Genomic DNA, 16,318 nt, shown 5'->3' on the forward strand with positions numbered 1-16,318 from the left:
TCTTCCGGCCCGCCCCGCTTCCTTCCTTTCTCCCTCCCCCCCCCCATTCTCCTCTTCCTACCGCCGTGCCATAGAGTCGGGCCGCCCGCTGTCACAGAGCGGCCCGGAGGGAGGCTAGAAGGGCCGTGCGGGGCTATGGCGGCGGCCAGGGTGAGGGGAGGGGAGGGGAGGGGAGCGGGGGGGATTACTAGGAGCGGTGGGTCCCGGGGCAAGGGGAGTCTGTGGGGAACCAAGGATCCGGGAGAGGCGGCGGGCAGAGGGAGACCCCGGGGGCAGCAGGGTCTGGGGGGTTGGGATGGGGGGATTTGGGGGAGCAGGGTCTTGGGGGGGGTTACGGGATGGGGATGGCATGGTGGAGGAAGTTATGGGATGGAGGAGCAACAGAGTCTGGGGGTGGTGTGGGGTGGGGGATCATGGCCAGCAAGGTCTGGGGGGGGTCGTGGGGGGGCTGGGGATCTCCCCGTCCCCACTGTGCTGGGGCGGCCAGGCCTGACGTGTCCCCTGCGCTGTCCGTGTCCCTTTCACAGCTCTGCTCCCTGCCCGGGCGGGCTCTGTGCCGGCACGTTTTGGGGTCGGTGAGGCTGCAGCGGGGCTACCGCGGGGACTCCCCGACGGACTCGGGGAAGGACGTGCTGGAGATCCCCTTGCCCCCCTGGCAGGAGCGTCCTGACGAGCCGCTGGAGACCAAGAGAGCCCGGCTGCTGTACGAGAGCCGGAAGAGGGGGATGCTGGAGAACTGCATCCTGCTCAGGTGAGGTGCTGGCTGCCCGTCCTCGCCGCTTACTCACCTCCCTGCTGTCTGTCCTTCCCTGCAGCTCCCTAATAATTTGTCCTCTGCAGATGGGAGCGGGCAGGGATGGCTTGTACTTTACAGGAGAGATAACATCAGCCCTGGAGAGCTAAGGGAGAAAGGCGGGTGGAGGTGCCTTAGCTGCTGTGCAATTTGGCTCCCTAAAGATGTCACAGGTTTTTAATTAACAGGGAAGAGCCCTGAGCATTGCAGGAAAGAGTTTGGTGGGGTAGTGCACAGCCGTAATCCAAAACCTAAGGAGCTGTGGTGATGCTTAGAGTACAGAAGGCAGATAGAAGGCTGAGCCGTTGGGTAAATCACCACAAGAGCTTTGTTTGCATGGGTGCAGGATGCAATGATCGGTGCTGCTGCTGGGCAGGACGGGGCAGAGCCAGAGGCAGCTGGAGGCATGTGAGAGCTCTGGAGGAAGCTCCTAGCTGATGGCTGAGCTGAAATCCTTTGGGAAGGATGTATGAAATTTCTGGGATGTATGAACGAGGCAAGGCCAGTCGGGTTTCAGGACTGAAGTAGTGGTTAACGGAGAGCAGGCTGGGGCTGAAGGCAGGTCACTTTGGATCCAGCTCCTCCGCGTCCTCTGGCATCGCATAGAGAGCTGGGTGTCAGCCGTGGTTGGGAGCAGCATGCCAGCACGGCTCTTCTTCTGCTCGCGCGCGCTCAGTCCTCGTACGTCCTCTCCCCAGCCTCTTTGCGAAGGAGAACCTGAACCGCATGAGCGAGCAGCAGCTGAACCTCTACGACCGGCTCATCAACGAGCCCAGCAACGACTGGGACATTTACTACTGGGCCACAGGTATGGTGCAGCTGCCTGTTGCCCTCCCCACTCACCAGGGCACCGGCCAAGGCAGTGCCGTCGCTCCGAGCCGTGGGAGCTGGGATTAGCGGGGTGACCATGGTCCTTCGGGACAGGATGGAGCCGTTCTCTTGCTGCCCCTTTCTGTTTTTACCACAGAAGCGAAGCCCACACCAGCCGAGTTCGAGAACGATGTGATGGCCATGCTGAGGGAGTTTGCCAAGAACAAGAAGAGGGAGCAGAGGCTGCGGCAGCCGGACCTGGAGTACCTCTTTGAGTCACCCCGCTGACGAGGAGGCCGCCTTCTCCCTCCCCACACCCTGGAGCAGAGGAGGGACACAGGGCCCTGTGGAAACACTGGTGCTGCTGCCCTCCCTGTGGCTCTCCTCCTCCTCCGGCAGCGGCTCCCTCGGACTCTCAGGGCACGATGAATAAAGCCGTGGCTGCTAGCCCTGCCGCTCCTGCTGCCTGGTGAGCTCAGGGCTCTGCTCTTCAGCGGCGTTGGGAATGGGTGCTCAGGGGAGGCAGCAGCAATCCGAGCTTACTCTGGCACGTGCCAGCTCACCGCTGTCTCCAACTCCTGCCTGTCCCTCTGAAACTCTTTTTTCTGGGGGCCTGGGGGAGGTGGCCCCACACCCAGGGGGCTGTGGCCCCCTCCGTAGGAGTTTGAAGTGGGGCATCCCGCTCTCCGGTGCCGTCTGCGGGGTGTCCCAGCTGGGCGAATGGTCCCCAGGCAGCGGTGACACTCTCTGTGACCGAGGTCCCCATGTGTCACTGCGCCACGGTTACCAGGAGACAGCGTCACCATCCCGAGGTCCGCTTCCGTGGGGGACATTCCACAGCCACCCGTGCCTCCAGGCAGGCAGGGAGCTGCTCTGGGACAGCCCTACCATGGCGTCTGCCTGCCTGTTTTTCTGTCCCCGCGCTAAGCCACGGTCCCTGTTGCAGGACTCTCCTGCCGCGGGGCTGGGCATCGTCTCCCCCTCGGTGAAGGCACACACCGGGGGAAGCGCCAACCTCATGAACTTCTACGCCACGAGCTACGCGGTGGCCTATGGTAGGGGGTCCCAAAGCCCTCCCCAAAGGTGTGTGGGGGGCTCGTTCCCATGACTAAGCCCCCTCTCCCCGCTGTCACCCAGGCCAGCCACGTTTCCGTCCCCGCCTTGGCCACCACACCGGCAGCGGCTACGTGTCCAACAACCACTCGGCCATCTCCTGCCTGCTCTGCCCGCGCGGTGCAGCAGAGGGGTAGGTACCCCTGCTGCGAGTGAAATGGGGGGGGGGGGCAAGTTTTGGGGCCACGCCGTCACAGCCACACTGGCCTCCCACCACAGCCACTGCCAGGACACCGCCACGTCCACCACCACTGAGCACTTCAAGCCCTTTTGGCTCCCTGACGGCCGGATCCTGCTGCCCCGGCATGTCCACCAGCCGGAGAGCGGGTACCTCCAAGAGTCCTCCCTTTCCTGCCCCCACACCGGGGGGGGTGAGTCCCCAGCACACGTGGCTCCTCCAGGGCCCCCCCAGAGCATCCAGGGAGCACGGCACAGAGAGCCGCCGCGCCAGTCCTGCCCAGCCAGGTATGGTTTTGGGGGTGTCGGTGGTGCTGGGGCCAGCTCTGTCCCCAGGAGGTTTTGGGGTGTCAGTGGTCCCAGGACTAGGTCCAACCCCAGGAGGTTTTGGGGGTGTTGGAGGCCCCCTGCCCTGCATCACCTACACCTGCCCACCCCCAAACATGGGGACAGGCAGGGGTCGTGACACCGGGTAATGCCATGGCTGGCTCCAGGGTCCGTGCGCAGGCTGGGCTGGGGACAGGGACAGTGGGGCTCCCTCCCTGCCCCATCTGCTCCCCGCAGATGTCTTGCAGAAGACGACCATCGGTGCCAAGGAGCAGTCGGGCTTCACCAGGGCCACCCCGAGGAGCGACAGCATCCTGCCAGTCCTGCCAGCCCAGCCCGTGAGACCCTGCCCCACCGGGTCCCTTGTCCCCCGCCAGCTCCTCAACCCCTTTGCACCCCAAGGGACAATTTTGCTCTCCCGCAGCTCGGCGTTAGCATCACCACAACGGATTACCTGCCCTCTGTGCGCAGCCACGTAAGCGGGGCGAGGGGAGGGGGTGGCGAGGTGAGACCCCCCCCCCAGGGGACAGGGCTGGGGTGCGGGGCAGGGGACACGTGCATCCCACCCACCCCATCTCCATCCTCTGGCAGGGCGGCGAGACACTCCTGGCACTGCCGGCGTGCTCCGAGAGAGGCAACGGGTTCAGCCGGGAGGTGCCAGGCTGCCTGGGCACGGCGGTGAGCAGGACCCCATCCCACTGCCCGGCCCCATGTGCCCTCCCTGTCCTCATCCACTATCCCCACGCAGGGCTTGCCCGTGGTGGGCCACCCCATCCCACCCGTCTCCCGAGGGCTGCAGGCACCCCGAGTGACCCAGGCCAGCCCTCTGGGACAGCAGGGTGCCGGCAGGAAGGTGGGTGCAGGCAGGGCCTCGTCCCCATCCCTGCAGGACCATGCACCCAACCCACCTCCATCCCCCCAGGAGCCGTTGGGGTTCACCATTAACCACGGCCAGTATGTGACCCCCCACCCGACCCCGTCCCCCACAGTGCCAGGTGAGTTTGGGGTGACCCTAGGGGGGTAAGGGGGGGGGGGCTCCAGCCTCACCATCCTGTCCCTCCTGGATTTTCCAGCCTGGTGTTGGCAGGGTCCGACCTGGATGGTGAGACCCATGGGGGGCATCCAGCCCCAGCGCCCCAGCGGCTTCAGCACGAACAACCACCCCACCGGGCTGGGGGACATCACTGGCCACCTCCCAGTGTGGCCCCCCCGGGAGTGCCAGCCTCAGCGGTAGCTCCCAGTTCTTTGGGCCCCCCCCAGTCCCTGGGAGCACATGGAGAAATAAAGACCCCACACAGTCTTCCTGGGCCCAATGCTATTGTCTCCCTTGGCTCTTCGAGACACCGTGGAGGGGCTGCGGCTGCTCCCAGCCCTTATTTTGGGGGCTGCCTGCGCCCCGAAGGCTGGCAGGAGGATTTGGGGGGGGGGCGGGGGTGCCGCCTGGCCGGCAGCCGCTGGAGGGCTGTACGAGCCCGGCTTTCCACGCCGGCTTTGGGATGACACAGCTGATTTGCGGCAGGGAAAAACCAGGCAGGGCTGGCTGGGGTGGGCAGCGGGAGGAAAAGGAGGAGGAGGAGGAGGGAGAGGAAGAGCCCCAGCCTGTCCGGCAGGACCCAACAGGATGGGCAGCCGTGGCATGGGGGTTCCTTGCGGTCTTCGTCCATACCCTCCCGGGCCACGGGGCGTGCAACCAGGCTTCGTGGGGTGCAAAAGTGCGCCGGGGGGTTGGGGGGGGGGGCCTGTAACACCTGCCTGGGGGGGGTCCCAGATCACAGAGGGACCCCCACCCTGGGAAACGCTGCCCCCAGGCTGCGGAGGGTCTGGCCGGGCAGGGGCAGGGCGAGGAGGTGGGAGAGGGGGGGGGGGGGGACGGGGACGGGACACAGTGCAGGGCAAGAAAAGCGTCAGGGCGGGGGCACGGGCGTGGCAAGGGTGGGGCAGAGCGGGGCGGGGCCGAGCCCGGCTGGGGGCGTGGCCACGCGGTTGGGCGTGGCCTCCACCCAGGTGCCCCGACGGGAGGACCCTCCCGTCGGGCCCCGCCCCCGCCCTCCCATTGGCTGCGGCGGGTTGCCACGCCAACGGCGGCGGCGGCGGGGATGGGGAGCGGCGGCTCGGCGGGGCGCGGAGCGACGGCGGCGGCCGAAGGGCCGGAGGGCATCGAGCAACGCCTGGAGGTGCGGGGAGGACGGATACCGGCGGCCCTTTGGGCCCAACGGGGGTTACGGAAGCTTTACCTGAGCGGGACGGGGTTGCGGGAACTGCCGGCCGAGCTGGCGGCCCTACGGCACCTCCGTACCTTGGCCCTGGACGGCAACGAGTTGCTGGAGGTGCCCGAGGCCTTGTGCCGCCTGCCCCGCTTGGCCTACCTCTACCTAGGCCGCAACGGGCTGCAGGGGCTGCCGCCCGCCTTCGCCCGCCTGCAGAGCCTGCGCTGCCTCTGGCTGGAGGGCAATTTCCTCGCCCGCTTCCCCCGAGCCCTCCTGCGCCTGCCCGACCTCCGCAGCCTTCAGCTGGGAGACAACCGCCTGGCCCGCCTGCCCGCCGGGTTGCCTCGCATGGCGGGTTTGAGGGGACTCTGGCTCTACGGGAATCGGTTCGAGGAGTTCCCCGCCGTCCTGCTGCGCATGGCCCACCTCCGCGTCCTCGACCTGGACCGCAATCGCATCGCCCGCTTTCCCGACCTGGCCTGCCTCTCCTCCCTGCGCCTCCTCTCCTACGACCACAACCCCGTCCGGCAGCCGCCTCGCGTGGGGGATGCCGTTCAGCTGGTGGGCGACGGGGCGCAGGAGTTCATGGAGGTGCGGCAGGAACGCCTGCAGAGCCTCCAGCGCCAGGAGGAAGAAGAGGAAGAGGAAGGCACCGAGGCCCCACCGGCAGCCCCCGGGGACGGCTCCCCGCTGCTGGAGGATGGGGAAGGCAGCTTTGCAGCCCTGCCGGGCTCCCCTGGGGAAACGTGAGCTGCCACGCTGCAGCCAGACACCCACAGGGATGCGCCGCAGGGGGATGGGGAGCCTCCACCGGGCTCCTGAGGACCACCATCTCCCAGCTAGGACTGGGGAAGAAGGAAGCTCACAGCCTCCACGCAAAGGAAAACAGACGGCCGGAGTACCAGCATCTCCCAGTCTGGAAGGCAAAGAGCTGCCTCCTGGATCTGCAGGGCTCGTGGGTCGCTGTCGGGATCCACAAGTCCACCTTAGAGCATCCCATGTAACCGCAGGGTGCCTTGGATGGGGGAAACGGCCCTCTGCCATGACAGGTGACCCCACAGACCCCACTTGCCTGCTGGAAAGGCCCTGGTGGGCAGCACGGTGCTGCTGACAGCCAGGCGTCCCCACGATGCCTGCCCACAAGCACGGGGACCTTCCTACCACACACTGCAGCTGCCCTGCCACCTCCACGCGTGTCCTTTGCTCCTGGCTCCGTGGGGCAGGACAGGAAAAAGCAATGCCGTTTGCATCCATTCCACATGAACCCCATCACCCTGAAGAGCAGCAAGGTTTGAGAGCAAAGGTACAGACAGACCCCTTCTCGCCCCTGAGACCCCTGTCCTGCTGCTGGAATTGGGCTAGGGGAGAGAGAGGTCTCCGCTGGGCTCCTCCGGCCGTCAGGTTTGAGAAGAAGCTGATGGAAACTGCCTGGGCACAAGCGCTGCCTGTCTCAAGCCTGGAAAGGGTTTTGCCTCTGTACTAGGAGAGGAGCCCCAGCTCTGGCTCTGTCTGCCCCGAAACAGGCACCAAAGCCAGGGCTGCTGCCTTCTCCTTCCTCTTCTCCTCCCTGAGCACCATCTGTACCAAACTCAAGCAATAAAAAGCACAAACCCAAGAAAACCCAGTGTGAGAGAAGAGTGATGGGGTCTGTTCTCCGGGGGGCTGCGGCAAGGAAGGGTGTGCTTGGGAGCCGCTCGAAATGCAGCATTACATACACATCCTGGTGCAAGATCATCAGCTCCTCTTATTTGTGACATTCGAGGGAGTCCTTTTTTCCTCTGGCTGTCTCCAAGCCATGCTCCCACTCACCACCGAGCCATCCCAGTGTGGCAGGGGAGCTCGGCCGCACCAGCACCTAATGCTCCCTCCGAGGGCTGGGGCTTGCTGGAGGTTTTAGACCGCGCATCCGCTTTTAATTGCGAGGGGTTTGGTGGCTGGGAGGCAGCCAGCACTCCTGCCACATCCTCTCCCGCGCTGGCGGGGTGGATGCTACCCAGCTTTTTTCCCCCCACTCCCTGCTCCACAGCGGGAACCGTGGCTATTTTAGACGTGGTGGAGCATCCTCATCTGCAGGATACGCAGGGCCTGTCCGTGCCGGTCCCTCTGGCAGCGGAGGCTGACAAAGCCCCTGCCTTTCCAGCGGTAACGAGGCCCCATTTCCATTCCCGCTTGTGGACAGTGGATTTGGGGCTTGGCAGGGGCTTGGCAGGAGCTTGGCTCACTCTTCCCCCTCGGGTTCAGGTCTGGTCGCGGGGGGACAGGTCCAGGCTGCCGGTCCCTCCTGCCACCCGGGGAAGCCTTCACCGTTGTGGCTTGTAGCAGGCAGAGCATCCTGGCATGGGGCACCCTGGGGTGCTGGGCACAGCAACGGGTGGCTCCCAGCCCCCAGGGGTCCTGCCATCGATCGGGGGTGCTGCTGCTTTGCCTGGGTAGACACTGCTGCTAATCAGCAGGTAATTATCCATCGCCCCAACAGGGTGCTGGCGCTGGCAGAGACCCGCAGGACTCCGAGCCCCCGCTCCAAGCGAGACATCCTTTTCTGCCTGGCACAACCCATCTGCTGCTGCCAGCTCCGTGCAGACCCCTGCCAGCCGGTCTGTGCTCAGCAGGGTGAGGGGTACAGGTGGCCCTGGGTGCCACCAGCCTGTCCCCACAGCAGGGTTCCAGATCCAGAAGGTCTGACACCCAGGGAGGGGGGGTCCCTGACTCCCTGCAGCCTTTTCCCACCACCGCAGCCTTTTACAGCCCTGGGTTTCACACTCCCGCTGGGGAAGGAGCTGGGTCGGGGTCCAGGCATGGCACCGGTGGCAATCACCGCAGTGACATGAGGGCCAGGACCTGCCGCAGTCAGTGGAAACCTCACAGGTTTCTGCTATGCACAAGTATTTCGGGGACGCTGGCATCGTCGAGCCCCAGCACCCGGCGAGGCGTGTGCGCAGTGCATCATCCATACGTCTGTCTCTATATATATCCCTGCCTACTCTCCCATCCCCGCGTACGGCGGTTTGTGGCCTCGCCGCAGCTGGGATCACGCTGCTATTTCCATCTGCTCCTGCTGGCTGCAAACACAAAGGAAGGGGCTCAGGGATCGCTGCGCCTCGGACCGGCTCTGTGCAACAGGAGCACCGGGATCGCTGCACGGAGACAAGCGTATTTTCTTTTTGCTGCGTTCAAAGATGTAGCATGATAAAAGAAACCCGGCTCTGGTGTAACACAGCCCAGACAGCAGCCAGGCTCCGTGGCACCGATGCCGTTGGTAGCTTGTTGCTGCCAAAATCTCCAGGTTTGGCTCAGCTAGGCATAAACCAGAGCGTGAATGGGTTCAAGCAGCAGCAACCTCCCCTCCGCTGGGACACAGGAGCCGGCCAGGGGACAGCCTTATCCCCTGCTGCTACCAGCCACCTCTAACACCACGTCCCAGTGCCCGAAAGGCGGATCCAGAGGGATGCTATCCTGGGTCTGGAGGACACAGCTCTCCCGCCATCCCCTCGTTTAGAGTTTCTTTTATTTATTCAAGACCAGCGTTCAGTGAATTATTTAACACAGCCACTCGAGCCTTTGCAGTGCCAGCCAGCACCCCGGGTTCCCAGGCAGCCACGTGCCCCCTGCGTCACCAACAGGCATCTGCCCAGGACGTGGTCCCCGTGGTCCCCCACCCCGGAGCCATATTCCGGTCCCTACCCAGCACGTCACCCCCCAGGGACCCAGCCCAAACCCCCCAGCACACCCCTGCCCAGCTGGGATGACCACTCACCCTTCTGGCTCGGTTGCTGCCCACGGGGACCCGCTGGCTGCATCACCCGGCTCAGTGCAGGCTGGGGGACCCCCAAAGCCCCCATCAGGACCCCAAATCCGGGCAGGGTCCCGCAACGCTCCTGGGAACCACCTCCCAGCAGAACCACGGCTTGGAAGCACCTCACCTTGAGGAACAGCTTCTTGCTAGGGCTGCTCTTAATGAACCCTCATTAATTGCCCTCATTAACTGCCCTCGTTAGCAGGCCCAACCCTGCAGCCCTTGCAGGTTGGCCAGGTGGCTTTTCTTGTCCCCTCCCTTTGCAGGGACCCTTCAGAGTGTTTTGTCACCCCCCCGGCATGTGCCCCCTTCTCCAGGGGGGCCTCAAGCATGGCCTGTCCCATCCTCCCCTCTCCTTGTGCATGCAGCGGGGGGGTGATCGGTGCTGGGGAGGGATGCTCAGTGCTGGGGGGGATGCTCGGTGCCAGGGGGGAATGCTCAGTGCTGGGGGGATTCTCAGTGGGGGGGGGGATGCTCACTGCTGGGGAGGGATGCTCGGTGCTGGGGGGAGATGCTGAATGCTGGGGGGTGCTCAGTGCTGGGGGGAATGCTCAGTGCTGGGGGCATTCTCAGTCTGGGGGGGGATGCTCAGTGCTGGGGAGGGATGCTCGACGCTGGGGGGGGGATGCTCAGCCAGGTGCAGGTGACACCGTGACCCCTGTCCCCACTCGGACCAGCGCTCGCTGCGGGCACAGCTGCCGGGGGAGCGCAGGAGCCGTCCCCCACATCCCCCCGAGCCCAGAGACGAGGCACGCTGGCAGTTACTGACTGTCCTTTATTACCGAGAACAGGGGCTGCCTCCAGAAAACGAGGGGCCCCGCTCCCCAAAAATAGGATTCTGCAAAGAAGGCGCCCCGACCCGCGCGCCCCGGCCCTCGCCCCCCCAGCCTCCCCAGCGGCGCTAGCCCCGGCCTCTGCTGCCGTTATTAGAAAAGGGGGCAGCCAGCCATGGCCACCCCCACGCAGCAAAGCCACCGGCAGCGGGGTGGCATCGCCAGCCGGGCATCCCTTTGCTCCAGCCGCTCGTCAGCCGGTCTGGGCTTTTGTCTTGATTTTTTTTTGTCTTTTTTCTTTTTTTTTGTCTTTTTTTTTTTTCTGTTTTTCTGTATTTTACACACCAGTTGGATGTTACCGTCACATGAAGAAGAGAGATACCTGAACAAGATAACGGCTAAGAGCTCTAGAGTTAAAAATGAACACACAAGCCCCGGGGAGCCGACCGCAGACAAGAAATCCTTCCCGGAGGAGCGGGGTGCCCGAGGGGCGACGGGTGGGCACCCAGCTTGGCACAGCCCCACCGGCACTTGGGCTGCCCCTGCCCACGGGGAGCCCCCGGGGCTCGGGGGGCCCCGGCACAGCCCGCCGCGGTGCCCAACCTTGGGGTGCCCTGGTCCTGCCACCCCTCGGCTCCAGCCCCTTCCCCAGGCATGTAAATCTCTTCTTTTATGTTAAAAAAAGAGAGAGTATGATAAAAATACAAATGTCCCTAAAAGCATTATTATTACTGTAGTAGCAGTATTATGACTTCTCTCCAGATTGTCCAAAATCGTCTAAAGAGGGACTGCGGGGGCTGGCGAACCCTTCCCGGCTGCAGCCGCGGGACGGTCCCGCTCCCACTGTGTCCCCAGGGTGGCTTGTCCCCCCCATGGCCCCCGGGGTGACAGGGATGTCCCCCTCGGCAGGAGAAGGAACAAGCAGCCAGGCACCCCGAGGACTTTTGGGGGGGGGGGTGGTTTCTGGTGCAGGCTCCCCCCCGTAATAGCGGAGAAACCCCATGGAGCACCTCGGGGGCTCAGCGGGTGCCCGCCCCAGCACCCCGTAACCCTGTGCAGCCCGGCGGGGTGGCATTAACGCCCGCGGAGCCGTGCCCGCTGCGGGGTGCACCGGGTGCCTGTACACGGGCCGGGACACGCTGTGGCACGGGGACGACGGTGACGGGGCGAAACACTCTCACTCACTAAAACCGGGCTCCCGGTTGTACGCAGCCCCCCACCCCAAGGGGACAGCCCGTGGCCTCGGTGGCACCCAGGGTGGGGGGGGTTGGCTCGGTGACACCCTGCATTGGGGTGTCGGTGTCCTCCCCATGGGTGCAGGAGGGGTGAAGGGTGGTGGGTGCCATGGCGGGGGGGGGGGGGGGGGGTGTCAGGAAGACTGAGGATGGGGGACCCTTGGCCAGGCAGGGTGGCTCTGGCACACCTTTGGGTGTCCCTGCGCCCGCGGGTGGCCGTGCCCTACCTGAGATGGCTGCGGAGGGCTCGGCCGATGCCCCTCCGTTCGGAGGGAGCCCACGAGGTCGGGGGCTGACGATGCCCCCACCCCGGCCAGCCTGGAGGGGATCCGCTTACCCGGCACGGGGACCGGTGGGGCACCCTGGAAGCCCCCCAGGAGGACACGGACACATGCTGGCCACCGCGTCCTCGCTTTGGGCCAGTCCTGGTGGAAAAGAGGGACGCCGAGAGGCACCGGTGTCACTTTGGGATGGGCAGGGACGCCTCACATCGCACCCAGCGCTGCTGTGGTCTTGCCGGGACCCGCGTCCATCGCGGCGAGCCACCGCCGACCCCGCCAGCGCAGGGAGGTGGGGAGGACCCAAAGGGCACGACGCCGCTGGGTGACCCCATCTGTCACCCCCCCCCCCCACTGAAGGAGGAGCTGCCCCAAGCCCCTGCGCCCCGTGGGGCTCCCGGGTGGGTCTGTCCCCTGGGGAGCGGGCAGGGGGTCCGACACGTGCATCCCGGGGGGAGAGCCGACAGGGAGATACGGGCACGGCGGGGATGCCGCCGGCACCGCTCCTGCCAGGCTTGGCTGGCCCCGGGAATGCCACCTGCCCAGGATGGGGACAACGGCACTTGCTCCATCCCTTAACCCCCAGGGACCCAGTGCTGGGCACAGGGCTCACGGGGGTCCCGGACCAGCCCCGGCGCCTGGGTCAGCCCGGCTGGAAGGGGATGCTCTGGGGCTCAGCATCCCACCCGGGTCGGCGGTCCTCTGGCCGGCCCCGTGGGGACGTGCCCAGGGTGGGGGTCACGGGGGGGGAAGAGCTGGGTTGGGGGCAGGATGGGGGGGTCCCCACACGGGATGTGACCCCCAAGACGGGGTTATCAACCTCCCGCTCCCACCGAGCCCCGAGACGGTAGTAAAGCATCAAACCCGGCTGAAGGCAGTGCACAAATGAGCCTGCTTTGGCTAACAAACTGTGTCATGGCTTCCGATCCCAGGAGCCCGCGCCTGGCCCGGGGAAGGGGGCTGCCCTCCCCCCCGGGTGCCCCCCACCCCGTGCCAGCCCAGCACAGCCGGGGGGCTCGGGGAGGGCGGCGGGGACGAGGCAGGGCACGGGGGGGGGGCTCTGCGGCCCCGCTCGGGCGACGCTGACGGCTCGGAGAGGTTTTATTGAGCTGAAAGGGGAGGGGAGGTGGGTGGGGGTCCCTCTTGCACCTGCAGCCTGGCCCCCTGAAATGGCGGGGGGGGAGGCCAGGGAGGGGCAGGGGGGCTCCCAGGGACCGGGGCTGGAAGCACTCGCAGAAGTCCTGCCCGGTGGCGGGGATGGGGATGGGGATGGGGGGGGTCATCGCTTCTGGCACCCTTCTGGGCCGGGGGTCCTGGGCGGCTGCGTGCCCCCCACGCCCCAGCGCCAGGGAGAGGCGAAAGCGGGGGGCCGGGGGGCTCCGTCCCCCTCCTACCGCAGGGTCCCCGCGAGCCGGACCGCTGTCCCGCCGATCCCTCGGCTCCTCGCCGGGAGCCCCGCGGAGGGGTGACGGGGGCTGGGAAGGGGGACCCCCGGCCCCTCAGTCCTGGGGTGCTCAGGCTTTCAGCTGGTGCCACTGTGCCACCGCCTGCCGGGGACGGGCGATCATGTCCTTCCAGTGCTTCACCTCCCCGGGGCCGCTCTTCCAGGACAGGTAGATCTGCGGGAACAGGCAGCCCTTGGACCCACGGCTCCGCTCCCGGCCCCTCCAGCCCCATCCCGCTCCCCAGTCCCGCCGCCTTCGGCCCCCCGACCTCCTCCCTCCCTGCTTCCCCGGGCGCGTGCCGCCAGCCGTGGGCACCAGCCCTGGGCTCCGCGCAGCGCTGGGCTATTTTTATCCATCAATTTTCCATACGGCGACGCGGAAAACCGCCCGTGCCAACCCTCCTCGCAGCTGACAGCTCGGGGAGCCCGTGCCACTGCTCCAGCTAAGCGGATCGCAGCGCCGGAGCGGGGCTCGCTGCTAATTATGCAATCAAAAGTGATTAGCAGGCTGCTGGCCGCGGCGGGGCGGCCAGGGCGTGAAGGGCACGCTCGTCTCCTCCGGCTCCGCCGCCGGCAGCTCCGCTTTGCTCTCGTGCCGCAACATTCCCGGCAGCTTTAATGCAAAGCGGAGACATCATGGGCACTGTCTGTCCGTCTGTCCATCCGGCCCGCTGGCTGGCATTGGGCTTTGGGCGCAGCCGTGCCCGTGCCACCGGTGATGTCCCCTCTGGGCTGTGCCCACGCCGGGGATGCCGGCATCTCTGCCCCTCTCCGGCAGCCCACAGTGCCGAGCCGCTGCGGCCACCCCCTCCCAGGTTTATCCCAATCTACGTGTTTGCTTGATCACAGCGCTGCGTTTGGGGATCATCGATTCTCTGCGGTGAGCAGTAATAACAGAGATTACTGCGCTCGTTTGTCATCGTTACCCTAACGAGCGGAGAGCTGGATGGTTTTAACGTATATCAAATCGAGAGGGGATGAATTCCTCCGTTCCTGTCATCGGGAGGCGGTGGGTAATCCCAGCGCGGGGACAGGGGCTGTGGTCCGTCCAGTGGCGGACACGGACCCCGGGGACCCCCGGTTGAGTTCCTACTCTCCCGCAGCCGGGGACGGTGCCGCCGCTGCGCGGTGGGGGAGCTCCGGCTCTACCCACCGCCGCGGCACACGGGAGCCATCAGGGACTTCGATTTTTGCCTCGCTATAAATAGACTTTTGGCAGGTCGAAGCTCACCCCGGCGCAGGCTGTGCCGCAGCATGGCGTGGTGGAAGGCGCAGGGCATCGCCACGCTGGACTGGGGCCACTGCATCGTCTCCCGGCTTGTGCGGGGTGAGTCCTCGCCGCCGCACACCGCGGCCGGGACCGGAGATGGCCGGGGAAAGCCAGCACGAAGGGTCCCCGCCACGCTCCGCCTTCCCCTCCAGCTTGAGATGGCACCAGTAGCCATCAGCCAGGGACCTGGCTGTCCCCCGGCTGCCACCCCTCGGCAGGACACGTTGCTGGGGTCCCCCCCGGCCGCGGGACCCACCTTGCCGATGACGTCGTTGCGGCTCAGCCTGTCCTTGTCCATGACGGTGATGACGATGGTCGTCTCGCGCAGCCGCTCCGTAGGGATGTCGAAGGCGAAGGACTCGTTGAAGACGGGGTTCAGGCACCGCTTCATGACCACTGTCTTCTTCTTCTCCACCCGCTTGTCCTTGTACATCAGCCACACCTTCACGTAGGGGTCTGGGGGGAGAGGAGATGCTCTCAGCCCTGGCTGGGCGTCGGGCAGCGAGGTCCAACATGGCAGGAGCCAGAGCTCGTACCTGACGTGCCCCCGATGTCCATGGCTTTGAGGTTACGCGCTTTGATGATGTTCACCACGATGGAGTTGGCGGAGGGGTTGTAGCACAGCGACAGCAGCAGCTCCCCACGGCTTCCCTGCGGGACCCGGGGAGGTCGTTAGGTGGGCACCCCAAAAAACACCCGCCCCTTGCTGCGGCACCCAGCCCAAGCCCTGGCGGGACACCCAAAGCCCCCATGTCCCACCACGGGAGAGGGGTGCTGGGCCGGGATCCCCCCAGAGCTGTCCCAAGGGTGGACTTTGGGGCTGCATGGAAAATCAGGGCGGGAGGAAACAGGGCCACCCCCAGTGGGACATTTTCTGGTCTTGCTGGAGGCAAGAAAAAAAAGAAAACTTTCATTTTAGGTCTACCCGCAATGGCTTGTTTTGACCCAAAATGAGACACTGGCTTTGGGCTACTTAGTGCCTTAATATAAAGATTTGGGAAGAGAAACCTCTCCATCGGGTGTCAAACCTTCTCGCAAAGCAGAAAATATCCCCGTTGGGGTAGCAAGAGGGTGGTGGTCCCATCGGGACGCCACAGGGACAGGGGGTAGCCTCCCCTCGAGGACTGTCCCCAGGGGGTGGGAGGGGGAGCGGGGCCTTACGCTGCCGTCGCTGCACGGCTTCAGGTCCTTCCAGAAGGTCTGCATCTGGGTGAGGTCCACCTTGTTGAGAGGGATGGACACCTCCCCGATGGGGTCGTTGCGGCTGAAGCGGTCATAGTCCAGGACCTGGAGGTACAGCACCCGCTGCACCACTTTCTCGTAGGGGAACCCTGTGCCAGAGACGGAGGGGATGAGGAACTGTCGCGGCCATGCCGAGCAGCACCTGGTGCCGGCGCCGGTGCCGGCGCTGCCCTGCCCTGCCCGTGCTGATGGGGAGATGTTGGTAGCAAGGCAGCGGATGGGGAGCAGACCGTGGCACGAGCGGCTGGTGGCAGATTAATTCCCATGTGTGCACCCACCCATGGGTGCCTGCTGGGGTGGGAAGGAGCCTCCCCCCGTGTCCCCTTTATGGGATGCGGAGCAAACACCTCCAACCTGGCCTTGACGGCTTGGCCAACCCATCTCATCACTGATGGCCACCATGCTGGCAGCTCAAGCTGAGCTGGTCCAGCCCAGGAGGGAGGATAGAGGGTCCCACAACCGCTCCGCTCCCACCCCAGTCCACTCCAGTCCATCCCAGCCCCTACCTTCGAAGAGGAAGGTCTCGTTCCAGTGCGGGTTGAGGTTCTTCCGCTTCACCTTGGTCTCCAACTTGTGCTTCTTGTCGGGGAGCAGGTAGATCTTGACAAATGGGTCACTGGTGCCGCTGAAGTCCTTGGCCGGCAGCTCCTGCGCCTTCATGATCTTGACGGTCAGGGTGGACTCCTGGAAGTTGTAGCCGACGCTGAACTGGATGCGACCCAGGTTCTCCCGGCTGACGCCATCGTGGCCCTCGTCGTCCTCGGAGCCTGGGGAGAGCTGGGGGGAGAAGGGTGGTGAGCGCAGCACCGGGGAGCCGGCGGGGGACCACCAGCGGGGTCTGCACACCCCGTCCCCC

General features: G+C 65.5%; 4 protein-coding genes across 14 annotated transcripts in view; 3 read left to right on the forward strand and 1 right to left on the reverse strand.

Moving 5' to 3' along the window:
• The first annotated feature begins 14 nt into the window (after positions 1-14).
• SDHAF2 (succinate dehydrogenase complex assembly factor 2) lies at positions 15-2,050 on the forward strand. Its single transcript, XM_030038481.2, has 4 exons — positions 15-150; positions 528-751; positions 1,492-1,601; positions 1,761-2,050. The coding sequence occupies exons 1-4, from the start codon at positions 136-138 to the stop codon at positions 1,889-1,891; spliced, it is 480 nt and encodes a 159-aa protein (XP_029894341.1). The 5' UTR covers positions 15-135; the 3' UTR covers positions 1,892-2,050.
• PPP1R32 (protein phosphatase 1 regulatory subunit 32) lies at positions 1,972-4,520 on the forward strand. Of its 7 annotated transcripts, XM_041129139.1 has the most exons (8): positions 2,162-2,415; positions 2,550-2,849; positions 2,936-3,181; positions 3,458-3,558; positions 3,645-3,695; positions 3,812-3,898; positions 4,143-4,215; positions 4,294-4,520. In XM_041129139.1, the coding sequence occupies exons 2-8, from the start codon at positions 2,708-2,710 to the stop codon at positions 4,452-4,454; spliced, it is 861 nt and encodes a 286-aa protein (XP_040985073.1). In that variant the 5' UTR covers positions 2,162-2,415; positions 2,550-2,707; the 3' UTR covers positions 4,455-4,520. The 7 variants fall into 7 exon arrangements, with proteins under 7 accessions (XP_040985069.1, XP_040985073.1, XP_040985071.1 ...); XM_041129137.1 differs by having other exon boundaries at positions 3,388-3,695; XM_041129141.1 differs by having other exon boundaries at positions 3,458-3,695; positions 4,110-4,215; positions 4,294-4,310.
• Positions 4,521-5,221: 701 nt separating this feature from the next.
• Positions 5,222-7,030, forward strand: LRRC10B (leucine rich repeat containing 10B). Its single transcript, XM_030038474.1, has one exon. It carries the CDS (start codon positions 5,317-5,319, stop codon positions 6,175-6,177), a length of 861 nt encoding a protein of 286 aa, XP_029894334.1. The 5' UTR covers positions 5,222-5,316; the 3' UTR covers positions 6,178-7,030.
• A 2,947-nt stretch (positions 7,031-9,977) lies between these two features.
• Positions 9,978-16,318, reverse strand: part of SYT7 (synaptotagmin 7) — a 34,427-nt gene continuing 28,086 nt past the window's right edge. For all 5 annotated transcript variants that reach the window (XM_030038433.2, XM_030038431.2, XM_030038430.2 and 2 more), the window contains 5 exons: positions 15,969-16,239; positions 15,382-15,551; positions 14,757-14,871; positions 14,477-14,676; positions 9,978-13,125 (listed from right to left, as the gene is read on the reverse strand). In XM_030038433.2, coding sequence (XP_029894293.1) covers positions 13,021-13,125; positions 14,477-14,676; positions 14,757-14,871; positions 15,382-15,551; positions 15,969-16,239 — 861 coding nt within the window. In that variant the 3' untranslated portion in view covers positions 9,978-13,020. The remainder of the gene's footprint in view (positions 13,126-14,476; positions 14,677-14,756; positions 14,872-15,381; positions 15,552-15,968; positions 16,240-16,318) is intronic.

Source organism: Aquila chrysaetos, chromosome 16 (genome assembly GCF_900496995.4).
Source record: "Aquila chrysaetos chrysaetos chromosome 16, bAquChr1.4, whole genome shotgun sequence".
Classification (NCBI taxonomy): Eukaryota; Metazoa; Chordata; class Aves; order Accipitriformes; family Accipitridae; genus Aquila; species Aquila chrysaetos.

Bases quoted from the DNA above. Each gene is read 5' to 3' on its own strand.
- PPP1R32 (XM_041129135.1), top strand. From the start codon at position 2,708: ATGACTAAGCCCCCTCTCCCCGCTGTCACCCAGGCCAGCCACGTTTCC. The intron at 2,850-2,935 runs GTAGGTACCCCT...CTCCCACCACAG, and splicing joins CCGCGCGGTGCAGCAGAGGG to CCACTGCCAGGACACCGCCA. The intron at 3,696-3,811 runs GTAAGCGGGGCG...ATCCTCTGGCAG, and splicing joins TGCCCTCTGTGCGCAGCCAC to GGCGGCGAGACACTCCTGGC.
- LRRC10B (XM_030038474.1), top strand. From the start codon at position 5,317: ATGGGGAGCGGCGGCTCGGCGGGGCGCGGAGCGACGGCGGCGGCCGAA.
- SDHAF2 (XM_030038481.2), top strand. The intron at 752-1,491 runs GTGAGGTGCTGG...TCCTCTCCCCAG, and splicing joins GAGAACTGCATCCTGCTCAG to CCTCTTTGCGAAGGAGAACC. The intron at 1,602-1,760 runs GTATGGTGCAGC...TTTTTACCACAG, and splicing joins CATTTACTACTGGGCCACAG to AAGCGAAGCCCACACCAGCC.